Genomic DNA, 12447 nt, shown 5'->3' with positions numbered 1-12447 from the left:
CCTGGCAAAGATCAGACCGAGCGCGCTAGTCCATTATAGGAAGCAATGTCAACATACCAACGCCCGCTGTCACGCTGGAAATTGTCCAGCTTCTACATGCCTAACCAGCGTTTCGCGCAAGGTTCAATTCACCGCGTCGCCGCATCGCTGCATCTCGAAAATCAACGCCGATACGCGTCGTGGCTCCCCAGCGATTGGTTTTCCGAGATTTTTCTCTGACATCATGAACGATGGCGCGACTCAACGAAGCACCCGTGCCAGCCGAGAGTCATCTCGAGATACGTACGTCAACACACCGCCCCCCAACCGCTGCCAGTTCTGCTCATTGACGCTTTGGTACGAAGTACGTAGGAAATTTCTGCGCCAAAACCGCGACATCGCAAAAATCAATTCCGACCAGTCGCAAAAGATTAGGCGGCTCGAGAACGACTGCGCCCGCTTGCTGTCCGAGAACCTCGAGCTCCGCAGCCAGATTCTGCGACTGGAGAAGCAATTAGAGGATAATAGCGCACGAAGAATAGCAGATCATGCGCTGGAAGTCAAAGCAAAGTTGGAAGCGCAGCTGTCCGAGTTCGCGGCATTGCTCGGGAGTTTGGGGGTAGAACCACCCTCGAAGAGACGGTCTTCTGGAGACCGGACACTCCCGAAACCCCGGCAGAGCATGGCTAGGAGCCCACCGCAAAGAAGGCGGCGCAATACGTCCATCGATTCGGAGGCGCTTGCTGAGATGGAGGGGAGGCTGCCGCCGATCTACGAGAACAAGACTTATCCACGGGCTACCATGGGGTACGGTATTTCTACAGTTCATAGTTTTAAGGCACGCTAACGGTCCCACAGCAGTGACGAGATCATGGCTTTGTGCGCTGCCGCCGAGGATAACAACGACAATGACTCATCTGACCTGGGACCGCCGCCGGTATCGCGCTACATTGATGACGACTCGGCGACGACCTCCCCGACAAAGGCAATCGAGACACACGCACCTGAAAGCCCGATGCAACCCGTGACGGATTCGTTGCACTCACGGCTCGATCAGGTTGGACAGCGATCCGAAAGCCCAGAGGCAGAAAAGGAGGCAGATGATGTTGCAATCGAGGAGGCAAGCCCGATTGAGCAGGCTGCTCCTGAGGAGAGGGCAGCACCAGAACCTTCACCGCAACCAGCGAGACCAGGTGTAAAGCGGAAATACGGCGACGAAGATGGGACTATACAAAGCGTCACACCTGTTGTTTCCGGGAAAGAGAATGATGTTCCCACTGAAAAGTCGTTCCCCGCTCGCGCCGGCCCCAAGAGGAGGAGCCTTGCAGACCTAGCGAGTGTCAAGCCGGAGAAGAAGAGCGCGAGAGCACCACTTTCTGCAAAGAGGACGCCACTTGCTGCGAAGAGCACCAACGAGGATATGTCCTCACCCAGGAAAGCAATCAAGGCCACGCCTCTGAAGGATGCCAAGAAGGAACACCAACGGATTCCAGGAGATACAGCTATGCAAGACGAGGGCAATGCGCCGAAGCCCCCGGTTGAGATTGTGATTCCCGCCGACCACAGTCTCCTCGAATCTGCGACCTCACTGCCCTCGGAGAATCCAAGTTCTCCGACTACCCCCCCTCGATCGGCGCAGAGGGAGATGTTGCACGACACTCCACCACCAGCTGACATATCCTCCACTGGTGAGACGACTCGTCCAACCCGGCGCGCAAGAGCTCCTATCAGTTACGCCGAGCCAAATCTCAGAGACAAGATGCGGCGGCCGACGAAGGAGCTTTTCGACGCCGTCACCGGAGAGGGCAAGTATGCTCATCGGATAGCACTGCAGTTGAAGTCGGATGGTCACCAATCGGCACCGACGTCCGTTAGCAAGGCGAAGATGGAACCGGGAAGTTCGACGGGCAGCAGCAGCAAGACAAGCTCCTTTTCCGACCGAGCACCTACGGCTCAACAAGCAGCACTCTTGAGCCCCTTGGCGCAGAAGGATGCTCTTCCCGACTCCTTGCAGAGCACGGTAGTCATGGAGAGGCGTAAGCGGACGTCAGCGGCGGCGGGCGGCAACAGGACATCTCTTGCTGCCCAAGAGAAGCCAGACGGCGCGAGCAGGGAGCCAAGCCCAGCGATCGTAGTAGGACATCCCGAAGGCGGCACGCAAACGAGCAACAATCGACGAAGAATTAGCGTCGCGAAGGCCAATAACGACAATCAACAATCACGGTCTCCTCCGCCGGCCGCAGAAGTAGACATCTACGATTTCACCGCCTCTTCTCCTGCCATTCCCTCTTCGAAAGCACCCGCGCCCGACACGAGCAGCCAACTGAAATCCACCTCTTCCCATCCCGCCATCACGACCCAAATCGGCAATCCTCCCGGATCAAGATTGCGAACAGCGCGAAAATCATCAATGGCCGCCGCCGCCGCCCTCCGCGAGCTTCTAGACGAGGAAGAAAACGAGGCCGAATCAGAACCTCAACGGCAGTCGGCACCTCCCAAGTCGCGGACAGCAAATGGCGGGAAGAAACGGGCGTCAATGCTGGTGCCGAAGAAGACCTCGATGCTGCTGGAGGAGGGTTTAGAGGATAACTCGGAAGCGGCAGATGCTGACACCAGCGGTACTTCGGCTGAAGGCGACATCGGGAGCGGGAGCGGGAGCGGGAGCGGGAGCGGGAGCGGGAGCGGGAGCGGAAGGATTTCAAGGCGGAGGAGCATGATGTTGTGATGTTATACACCTCTTTCGGTGATGGTTGTTCGTGTTGATGGTGATGATCTGCACTTGTTTTGTACAGCACAGCGTCAGGCGTTGGTCTTCGGTTGGGGCGGGTTGTTGGCTCGGACCAGCGTGCTGGGTTCCTAGCTACGGAGGTGTTTGGGTATGTTTCGTCGTCCGGACTGAATACCAAGATTTTTTTTTCGGCAACAGGAAAGCACCGCAAAGAGCGGATCAGTGTAGTGTTGGCTGGCCTTGTTCTGCCACTACTCAGTCCGAGAAGTTTGGATGATTTGATACCGCTTTGTTGCTGATCATACCAATAAGAAAACAGCCTCCTGTGCTCCGTGAACTGATTTAGAGACACCCATCGCCACAACCGCAAAGAGAAACAGATAAACCAGAACCAAGGCTGGTTCACTGACAACCACGGGTGACATAGCACTTCTTTTAGTTAAGCCTCTTTTAAGACAAGTATGTCACTATGGTATCTCTCGCCTCTGTTTTGCTCCTTTGTTTAGGCCGCTATAAGACGAATAGCGGCAATCTGTTCGCTTCGTGATCACGCATAACGGCAGCCGCCTTCAGTACTGCCTCATTGGTCTCATCAAGAGACATCATAAATCGCGATTCTCCGTGCTAGTCCCGCCATTACTGCCTAGCACTTGCTTCAGGTGCACCCACCCACGAGTGCTTGTCGTTCGTCCTTGCCGGTCCCGTAGACACGGACTACCCATTCAGGTCAGCCAAACTTTGGACTCCTGGTCGCCTCCCAGTCGCGACTTCTTCTATGCCCGATTGCTCGCCTTATGATGCCCCTGTCGGCTCGACCGGCTTTGTGTAAGTGACCTTCTCAACCGCCACGTTCTCCGCTCCGTTCTCCCCCTTCCTTAACTGGTAGACATATAACGTCAGGGAGATTCCTTGTACCTATTCCTAGCACGTTAGCACAATCAACCCCCGAGAGGGGAGAAGGGGGGGGGGGGGGAAGTCCCGTCCCAAGGAGCCCCGGTGGGAAGGGAGGGGAAAACTGACATCCATCAAGCAAAAGCTTGGCACCACCGCCTCCTCCTGACCCGTCCCGTCGCCACCGGAGGCCCAATTGGTCGTCATGGCGCCCGTGGCGCTCCCGGGGTTCACAAAGAACTTGTCCATGTACTCGAAGCACTCGAACCGGTGGGTCCCGCCGCTCCAGCAGAGCACGTCGACGTCGAGCCGGTTCGCCTCGGCCAGCAGCACGTCCGGCTCGTCGCTGACCAGCGTGAAGCCCTCGAGGAAGCCGATGCGGATCGACCCGTGCGTGACGACCTGGGTGAGCGGCAGCGAGGTCGCCTCGACGTCCATGCGACCCCGCACCATCTTGAGGTCCGGCGATATGCTGCGCAGGTAGTCATAGGTCGCGCGGTCCGTCAGGTTCCCGAGGCAGAGCGTCTGGGCGATCTTGCCGGGGGAGAGGAGCTTTTTGAACTGAGACGGGCGGGGATTGGGTTAGCAGGGGAGATTGTAACCGGTCGGGTGGTATGTTCTGGGTCAGGCAGGGTAGGGTTGGGAGAGGGAGGGAGGGAGGGGGATGGGCGGGCAAGAGGTGTGGTGTTTCCTGCTGGCATGTACCTTTGGGGGAATGTCGAGCGCGCGGTCCGGTATGTGCAGGTCGCCAATTACTAGGATTAAGAAGGCCATTGTGAGGGAGTGGCTGGCCTGGTGAAAGGACCCAGGCTGGCTACGAGAGGATGACGCGCTGGAGAGTCTGGTCGGGGAGAATGGATCAATCTGTCGAGGAACAAGAACAGCGCGGCGGAGAGAGTACGTTTCGAGAACAAGTTCGTTTGTCGTGTACGCTTGCTGTTTACCGTTGGAAGAAGCGATAGACTCGCATGCGCTGGGCAGGAGGGTCGCAGCTGGGGTCGCGATGACGACGAGTTGGGGATGGAGCTTCTCGCTGCCAGCTCGCGACTGGTCCCGCTCGAGCTGCAGTGGTTCAATGGGCACCAGTGAGCAAGGGTTAGGGTCTGTTCTGCAGCCTGGAGCTGTTCTAGACAATTTGCCTGAGATGCCGCATTCGGCAGCGGCAGCGGCGAACGGCGCTGTTCAAATCATCGAACTCCGCATCTCGCCGCTAACAAACTATTCTTTTCACGTTGTAAGAGCAAAAAGAGGTGTCTTTCGCGAGCAATCAACCGTTCCAGCAGACGACTCGGAAATAGATCGGGATCTGCTGTACAACTTCGTCTTAGGGGCAGCCTTTAAACGGACCCTGCGTCCACCTGGCGCGCGGCAGTTCCCATCACAAGTGTTAATATCTCTCATGCGATATCCTACGTATTCAGTTAAGATCCATCTCGGCCGTGCTTAATATCGACGCGGGACGTCCAGCCCTGCGCAGCCGCGCGGCAGCCCTCCCAAGCTGGCGTCGCTGCGGAATGATGATTCGAGACACAAGGATGCGGGGCATGTTCCCCGCGCTTGGCAGGGCCGGTGCCGGAAAACGGCAGTTCCGTCCGGACGGGACCGGCCTGAAGACGTATAGTACGCTGATAAGCATTGCTGGAAATTGACGGGACAATCCCGTCCATTCATCCTCCTAGAGGCATCTGGGAAGCGGCGCCGTCCCGGGGTCCTATTGACGGTGTGTCAGCGACTAACCAAAACTGCGGCAGAAGTCGTCGCGGCTCCGCTCGGTCTGCTCAGGGTCCTTAGCGACTTGTGACGGGGCAAGGGTCGACGGGCGGGCATTCTCTTTTTCTCCCCTTGGGATTGCTTATTAGCTCCGTTACCGGTCCTCTACTAATAATTGGTAAATCCCGATTCCGACTGCTGTCGTGGACTTTTCTCGGGATTCAACTCTGAATCACATTGCTACTCTCGCGACCATTGAAGTCAAACTTTAAGCAGAAGGTAGTTTGACGATAGTAACCTTGTGGTTTCCGTTTTTTTTTTACCTGGCCTTACTGGATCCGGTCTGCAGGTCTGCAGGCGAAACGTCATCTGCGCAAAGCCGCTTACACGCACAGTGGGGGAGCTCCGACTTCCATGGTGCTGCTACCCGAGGTATCCCGCTCGTTGTTCAGACGACTAAGAGTGCCGGCATCGATGCCCCGCCAAAACCCGCCGGACACAGGAAAACACCCCGCCCGGCTTTCGCTCATCTCACGACATCTCGCTCCCGTATACCCGATCAACACCCCGTACACGGTCGAGCGCTTACCGGACACTATCGAGACCTCCCTCCTGCCCAAAGCACAGTCGCGCACAATGTCGTCCCAACCCTCACACCCGACGCTGCTGATTCCGGGCCCCATCGAGTTTGACGATGCGGTGCTGCAGTCCATGAGCCACTTCAGGTAGGCTGCGCCACTGGCCCTGCTGCCGACCCGGCGACCCGGCGACCCTGCTTGGTGCCCCAGAGCTGACGGGAAACGTGTGCAGCGAGAGCCATGTCGGTGCCGGCTTCGTCGCGACGTTTGGCGAGACCCTCTCGATGCTGCGCAAGCTCTTCCAGACCACGGACCCCTCGGCGCAGCCTTTCGTCCTCTCCGGCTCGGGCACGCTCGGCTGGGATCTCGTGGCCGCCAACCTGATCGAGCCCGGCGAGGACGTCCTCGTGCTCGGCACCGGCTACTTCAGCGACGGCTTCGCCGACTGTCTGCGCGTGTACGGCGCGAACGTGACGGAGCTCAAGGCGCCTGTCGGCACCAAGCCCCAGCTGCCCGAGATCGAGAAGGCGCTCTCGGAAAAGAAGTACAAGGCCATCACCGTCACCCACGTCGACACCTCTACAGGTGTCCTCAGCGAGCTGAAGCAGCTCTCCGCCCTCGTCCACAGGGTCTCGCCCGAAACCCTCATCATCGTTGACGGCGTGTGCAGTGTGGCGTGCGAGGAAATCGACTTCGACGGCTGGGGTCTCGATGGTGTTGTTACCGCCAGCCAGAAGGCTATCGGTTGCCCTGCCGGCCTGTCCATCTCCATGTTCAGCGGCCGGGCCATGAAGGCTTTGGAGAACCGCAAGACGCCTCCTGCGGCGTACTTTGCCTCCATGAAGAACTGGACGCCAAGTAGGTCCTCGGGCCATCCCTGACTGACTGGAACACGGCTAACGCGAGACAGTCATGAAAAACTACGAAGCCAAGAAGCCCTCCTACTTCGCCACTCCCTCTCCTCAGCTCATCCACGCCCTGAATACGGCGCTCAAGCAGATCCTCGCCAGCCCTCTGTCGGACAGATTTGCCGCCCATAAAACAGCGTCCGACAAGGTCAAAAAGGCAATCGCCGACCTGGGCCTGAAGCAGGTCGCGGCCAACCCCGACGAGCAAGCTCACGGCATGACAGCCATCTACCTTCCCGAGGGCGTCAAGGGCGCGGACCTCCTGGCCATCCTCGCCAAGAAGGGCGTCGTCTTTGCCGGCGGCATCCACAAGGAGATTGCTACCAAGTATATCCGCTTTGGTCACATGGGTGTCAGCGTGGTGAGTATCTCCATTCCGAGGCCTGGAACCTCGCAATGTAGTTAATACTGACCATGTCACAGCTAGATCCTAAGCGGAACGATATCGACCATGCGCTCAAGGCGTTGGAGGAGGGCTTGGCTGAGTGCGGGTATAAGAAGGCATAGACTGTACGTAATGGATAGAGCAAAAACGTCCGCTTCCACCTTGCGGCGTGACCGAGAAGAGACATCGTCTACGATGCGTCGTCTCGCATTGTGAATAGTGTCTCCTTGTTCCTATATATGTCGAGCTTCGTCGGGATGTTCGGTCGACTTCAGGGTTAGGGTAAAACGAGAGCTTTTTGCTCTCGTGGGAGATCGGGAAGTTGTGGGAGTGAGCTTGGCAAACGGCACGGTGGAGCCTCGCTGGAGCTTCCAAACGCCAGCACAACAGGCCGCGGCGGTGCTGAAGGCGGGGTTACAGCGACAATCGAGAGAGGCTGGTGGGGTTCGGCCTTTTGGGAGCTTTCGACCCGATCTCAATCTCTTTTTCCATGCTTCCGTCATTCCGCTCTCAACCCTTCTTTCAAGACCTTGACCGCCTGCCCGGACCCTGCGCCAACACTGCCTTCACCTTCTCGCACCTTCCAACCCCCGCAGTAGAACGCGACAGACCGGCGTTCTGCTTCACCCCGCAACACCAAAAGTCTCTTCCCGCGCGTTCGAACGTTCGCAACCGTTGCCAGGCATTCCTTGAGATCTGACAGGCCACCTGCACAAGGCGCGCGACCATGCCCGTCTCCATCGAGGAGTTGGACGCAACCGTCCGAGCCTTCTATGAAGGCCGCGGCGAGCAGGTAACATATTTGGCTAGACGTCTTTGCTCGGTTACACGGGTCGCGATGCTGACGGTCAATCTTTTCGAAACAGCAAAAAGCTGCCCAAGCCGCTCTGAATCAGGCACGTCTATCGTCATCACCCAACACCGCTGCCCCTCCCGTCCCCGCCCCGCAGGATTCACCCAGCCGGCTCTTGGGCTAACTGTGTGCCGTAGTTCAAGGAAGACCCCGATGCCTGGCTGATGGTTGACGAGATCCTATCGAGGGCGACGTACGAACAGACCAAATGTATGCGTGCTCTCCAATTCGGGAGATTGTTTGGTTTTTCACGGGCTTACACGTATCAGTCCTGGGGCTGCAGGTTCTCGACAATGTTATCATGACGAGGTGGAAAGTCCTGCCGCGGGAGCAGTGTCAAGGCAGGTCGCCGCATCTTTTGGGAGGTCTATGGCGATTGGAGAGGCTGACCAAGGTTTCAGGAATCCGCAACTTTGTCGTCCAGTACATCCTGCAGTGTTCTAGCAGCGAGGAGGCTCTCAAGACTCACCGAACCCTCCTTAACAAGCTCAACCTCGTGCTCGTCTCGGTGCTGAAGCAGGAATGGCCGCACAACTGGCCCACGTTCATCAACGAGATCATCTCCGCCTGCCACTCGAGCCTATCCGTGTGCGAGAACAACATGATCATCCTCCGCCTCCTGTCCGAGGAAGTCTTCGACTACTCTGCCGAGCAGATGACATCGACGAAAACTCGCAACTTGAAGACGACCATGTGCGCAGAGTTTTCCCGGATCTTCCAGCTCTGCCAGGAGATCCTCAACAGCGCGACCCAGCCCAGCCTCATCAAGGCTACCCTGGAAACACTCTTGCGCTTCTGCAACTGGATCCCATTGGGCTACATCTTTGAGACTCCGTTGATCGAGACCCTCCGAACACGATTCCTTGAAGTGCCAGAGTTTCGCAATGTCACGCTGCAATGTTTGACTGAGATTGGCGGCCTGCAGACTGGCGGTCCCGGCCAGATCAACTCGTATGATGAGCAGCTGGTCAAGATGTTCACCGAGGTTCTGACCTCCATTTCCAACATCATCCCCCTGGATATGGACCTCAAGACGACGTATCCCCAAAGTAACTCGCGCGACCAGGAGTTTATCCAGAATCTGGCGCTTTTCCTGTGCAACTTCTTCAGCATGCATCTGCCGGTGAGTCTCTCGTGTTCCCAAGCTTTGGCGCCGGGCGTCTGGCAGGACTAATTCCCGGGCAGCTCATCGAGAACCTCCCAAATCGGGACTTCCTTACCCACGGCCATTTTTACCTCATCCGCATCTCGCAGATTGACGACCGCGAGATCTTCAAGATCTGCCTCGATTACTGGCTGAAACTCGTTCAAGAGCTGTACGAAGAGATGCAGTCCCTCCCGATCTCCGACATGACGTCCATGTCCCTCGGGATGATGGGCGGCGGCGCGCCCAATCCGGCCCTGCTCAACAATTACCCGCTCCGCAAGCACAAGTACAACGAGGTCTTGTCAAACTTACGGGTGGTGATGATCGAGAAGATGGTCCGGCCGGAGGAAGTTCTTATCGTGGAGAATGACGAGGGCGAGATCGTCCGTGAATTCGTCAAGGAGACCGACACGGTACAGCTGTACAAGACGATTCGTGAATGTCTGGTTTACCTCACCCACCTAGACGTTGTCGATACCGAGCAGATCATGACGGAGAAGCTGGCACGCCAGGTCGACGGGTCCGAGTGGTCGTGGCACAACTGCAACGTGCTCTGCTGGGCCATCGGTTCGATTTCCCTGGCCATGAACGAAGAGACGGAGAAGCGGTTCCTCGTCACGGTCATCAAGGATCTGCTGGGGCTTACCGAAATGAAGCGCGGCAAGGACAACAAGGCCGTGGTCGCCAGCAACATCATGTATATCGTGGGGCAATATCCGCGTTTCCTCAAGGCGCATTGGAAGTTCCTTAAGACGGTCGTCAATAAGCTCTTCGAGTTTATGCACGAGTCTCACGAAGGCGAGTCATCCCTCTCTGGCTTTGGCCCCCCTGTTCTTGCCGTACTAACCCACACTAGGTGTCCAGGACATGGCCTGCGATACCTTTATCAAGATCGCCAAGCAGTGCAGGCGTCACTTCGTTGCGCTCCAGCCGAGCGAAAACGAGCCGTTTATCGAGGAGATCATCCGAAATCTGGGCAAGATCACCTGCGACCTTACTCCTCAGCAGGTCCACACGTTTTACGAGGCCTGCGGCTACATGGTGGCTGCCCAAGGAAATAGAAACCAGCAAGAGCGCCTCCTCACGGACTTGATGGCCATTCCAAATGCCGCCTGGACAGAGATCATCAAGCAGGCGACCATGAACCCTGCTATCCTCCAGGATGCTGACACCATCAAGATCATTGGCAACATCATGAAGACCAACGTATCCGCCTGCTCATCAATCGGGCCATACTTCTACCCTCAAATCGGCCGGCTGTACAACGACATGCTGCAGATGTATGCGGCCACAAGCCAGCTTATCTCCGAGGCGGTTGCTCGTGAAGGTTGGTGATTTCGTTCTGCTCGCTCCTTGGTCGGCGGGCCATGTGCTGACTTGCTCTAGGCGAGATTGCGACCAAGATGCCCAAGGTCCGCGGCCTTCGCACCATCAAGAAGGAGATTCTCAAGCTCGTCGAGACCTTTGTCGACAAGGCAGAGGATCTGCAGGCCGTCAGGACCCAGATGGTCCCTCAACTACTCGACTCGGTGCTGGTCGACTACAACCGCAATGTCCCTGGCGCCCGCGATGCCGAGGTCTTGAGGGCCATGACGGCTATTATCACCAAACTCTCGGTACGTCGTAGTTGCAGCACTCTGCTATGCTGACCGTAGCTGACCCCCCCTGTCTCCAGGGCCTTATGGAGGACCAAGTCCCCGTGATCATGGAGAACGTTTTCGAGTGCACTCTCGACATGATCAACAAGGACTTCTCCGAGTTCCCAGAGCACCGCGTCGAGTTCTTCAATCTCCTTCGGGCCATCAACCTTCACTGCTTCCCTGGTAAGGTTTTGCCTCATCCGTGGCTTCGGGTAGTAGACCACGCTGACCCATTTGCAGCACTCCTGAAGCTCGACAACCGCCAATTCAAGTTCGTGATTGACTCATGCCTGTGGGCTAGCAAGCACGACAACCGCGATGTCGAAACTGCCGGGTTGAACATGTGCCTGGAGCTGATCAACAACATCGCCGAGAAGACGGACGTGCAGACGTGCAACGCCTTCTTCAATCAGTTCTTCATCACCATCCTACAGGACGTGTTCTTTGTCCTGACGGACCAGGACCACAAGGCTGGCTTCAAGACGCAGTCGATGCTCCTGATGCGCCTGTTCTACTTTGTCCACCCGGCCGACGGCACGCAACCCAAGATCCAGGGCCCCATCTACCAGCCGGATCAGGCACAACCAGGCACGGGCAACCGCGAATTTTTGGCCAACTTTGTCAGCACTCTGCTGCAGAACGCCTTTGCCAACCTGACCCCGTGAGTCTTACCACACGAGTTTCCGATCTAGTACGGTTGATTGACCAAGGAAATTTGCAGGGTCCAAATCACCTCTTTCGTCGAGGGCCTGTTCACGCTCAACACGCAGTACGATAAGTTCCGCCTCGCGCTGCGGGACTTCCTCATCTCGCTCCGCGAGTTTGCCGGCGACAACGCCGAGCTATACCAGGTCGAGAAGGAGCAGCAAGAGCGCGATGCCCGGGCGGCCGACCTCGAGCGCCGCTCCAAGGTGAGTGGCCTGCTCAAGCCGTCGGAGCTCGAAGAGGATGAGCTGTGACTAGTCGGAGAGGAGCTTCGGACCGAATTTGCGCCTCGGCATGAGGCGGGGGAGAAGGCGATTGCGGCTGGTGAATTTCGAGGGGATGGCTGGGAGTTTTACGGACTGTGACGGACATCTCTCTCCTTTCTCGTCTTGGTGGCTCTCCGGCGGCTCCCGTGGAAAACTGGATGTCCTTGATATCGTCACATATCGGTTTACCATGCCAGGGCTTGCGGGGGAGGACTGGTTTGTTCTCTTTCCTCTTTTGATCTTTCCAGGGTGTTAATCTTGCGAAACCCTTTGTAGTGATACCAATAGAAGAGGGTATGATATCTGTACCTCTCTTGCTCTTTTTATTGCTTTCTACTTTTTTCTGCCTATGTGGTGGGTGCTTTTCTTGGTATTTTTTCGTCCAAACTGTAAGCCCTCCTAGGGATAAGCGTATTGCTTGTTCTGAAAGAATGGAAGAACATCTCCCAGTAAAGTACCCAGGGCATATGTCCTGTATATGTACGGATTTGCCGTTCCGTACATGCGACTAGTTGTTTCTCAATGACTTCATTTCCACCGAGTATCCCTGTCTCTTCTTAAGAGCCTGGGCACCAGATTTGGACATCCCAATTCGTACATAGTAACTAACTTGGTCTTATGGGTAAGTTTGCCCCCCTGACCAGGTATTACGAGGTA

General features: G+C 56.8%; 4 protein-coding genes across 4 annotated transcripts; 3 read left to right on the top strand and 1 right to left on the bottom strand.

Moving 5' to 3' along the window:
* Positions 1-146: 146 nt before the first annotated feature.
* Positions 147-3033, top strand: P884DRAFT_332160 (uncharacterized protein). The gene is made up of 3 exons (XM_069445765.1): positions 147-282; positions 345-786; positions 838-3033. Exons 1-3 carry the CDS (start codon positions 231-233, stop codon positions 2702-2704), a joined length of 2361 nt encoding a protein of 786 aa, XP_069294481.1. The 5' UTR covers positions 147-230; the 3' UTR covers positions 2705-3033.
* A 38-nt stretch (positions 3034-3071) lies between these two features.
* On the bottom strand, positions 3072-4619 carry P884DRAFT_263878 (Metallo-dependent phosphatase-like protein). Its single transcript, XM_069441798.1, has 3 exons — positions 4304-4619; positions 3728-4159; positions 3072-3622 (listed from the first exon to the last, which is right to left on the bottom strand). The coding sequence occupies exons 1-3, from the start codon at positions 4370-4372 to the stop codon at positions 3500-3502; spliced, it is 624 nt and encodes a 207-aa protein (XP_069294480.1). The 5' UTR covers positions 4373-4619; the 3' UTR covers positions 3072-3499.
* A 907-nt stretch (positions 4620-5526) lies between these two features.
* P884DRAFT_72271 (pyridoxal phosphate-dependent transferase) lies at positions 5527-7357 on the top strand. The gene is made up of 5 exons (XM_069446048.1): positions 5527-5587; positions 5658-6033; positions 6119-6744; positions 6797-7155; positions 7218-7357. Exons 2-5 carry the CDS (start codon positions 5723-5725, stop codon positions 7299-7301), a joined length of 1380 nt encoding a protein of 459 aa, XP_069294479.1. The 5' UTR covers positions 5527-5587; positions 5658-5722; the 3' UTR covers positions 7302-7357.
* A 549-nt stretch (positions 7358-7906) lies between these two features.
* P884DRAFT_280274 (CRM1 C terminal-domain-containing protein) lies at positions 7907-11778 on the top strand (the record flags this gene model as incomplete). The annotated part of the gene is made up of 11 exons (XM_069443415.1): positions 7907-7972; positions 8046-8075; positions 8170-8242; positions 8302-8373; positions 8434-9155; positions 9218-9977; positions 10036-10506; positions 10566-10795; positions 10855-11002; positions 11060-11480; positions 11541-11778. The coding sequence occupies 11 exons, from the start codon at positions 7907-7909 to the stop codon at positions 11776-11778; spliced, it is 3231 nt and encodes a 1076-aa protein (XP_069294478.1).
* Positions 11779-12447: the final 669 nt, after the last annotated feature.

The sequence above is a fragment of the Thermothelomyces heterothallicus genome (assembly GCF_042370625.1).
Source record: "Thermothelomyces heterothallicus CBS 202.75 unplaced genomic scaffold P884_scaffold_28, whole genome shotgun sequence".
Lineage (NCBI taxonomy): Eukaryota > Fungi > Ascomycota > Sordariomycetes > Sordariales > Chaetomiaceae > Thermothelomyces > Thermothelomyces heterothallicus.
This window is presented reverse-complemented; position numbering and strand designations above follow the sequence as displayed.

What these genes read in the sequence shown, in the direction of transcription:
- P884DRAFT_332160 (XM_069445765.1), top strand. Translation starts at nt 231, where the DNA reads ATGGCGCGACTCAACGAAGCACCCGTGCCAGCCGAGAGTCATCTCGAG. An exon ending in CGAGAGTCATCTCGAGATAC is followed by an intron (nt 283 to 344) that starts GTACGTCAACAC and finishes TTTGGTACGAAG; the next exon opens with TACGTAGGAAATTTCTGCGC. An exon ending in TATCCACGGGCTACCATGGG is followed by an intron (nt 787 to 837) that starts GTACGGTATTTC and finishes ACGGTCCCACAG; the next exon opens with CAGTGACGAGATCATGGCTT.
- P884DRAFT_263878 (XM_069441798.1), bottom strand. Translation starts at nt 4,372, where the DNA reads ATGGCCTTCTTAATCCTAGTAATTGGCGACCTGCACATACCGGACCGC. An exon ending in CGCTCGACATTCCCCCAAAG is followed by an intron (nt 4,160 to 4,303) that starts GTACATGCCAGC and finishes CGCCCGTCTCAG; the next exon opens with TTCAAAAAGCTCCTCTCCCC. An exon ending in CAAGCTTTTGCTTGATGGAT is followed by an intron (nt 3,623 to 3,727) that starts GTCAGTTTTCCC and finishes TGCTAGGAATAG; the next exon opens with GTACAAGGAATCTCCCTGAC.
- P884DRAFT_72271 (XM_069446048.1), top strand. Translation starts at nt 5,723, where the DNA reads ATGGTGCTGCTACCCGAGGTATCCCGCTCGTTGTTCAGACGACTAAGA. An exon ending in CAGTCCATGAGCCACTTCAG is followed by an intron (nt 6,034 to 6,118) that starts GTAGGCTGCGCC and finishes AAACGTGTGCAG; the next exon opens with CGAGAGCCATGTCGGTGCCG. An exon ending in GTCACATGGGTGTCAGCGTG is followed by an intron (nt 7,156 to 7,217) that starts GTGAGTATCTCC and finishes ACCATGTCACAG; the next exon opens with CTAGATCCTAAGCGGAACGA.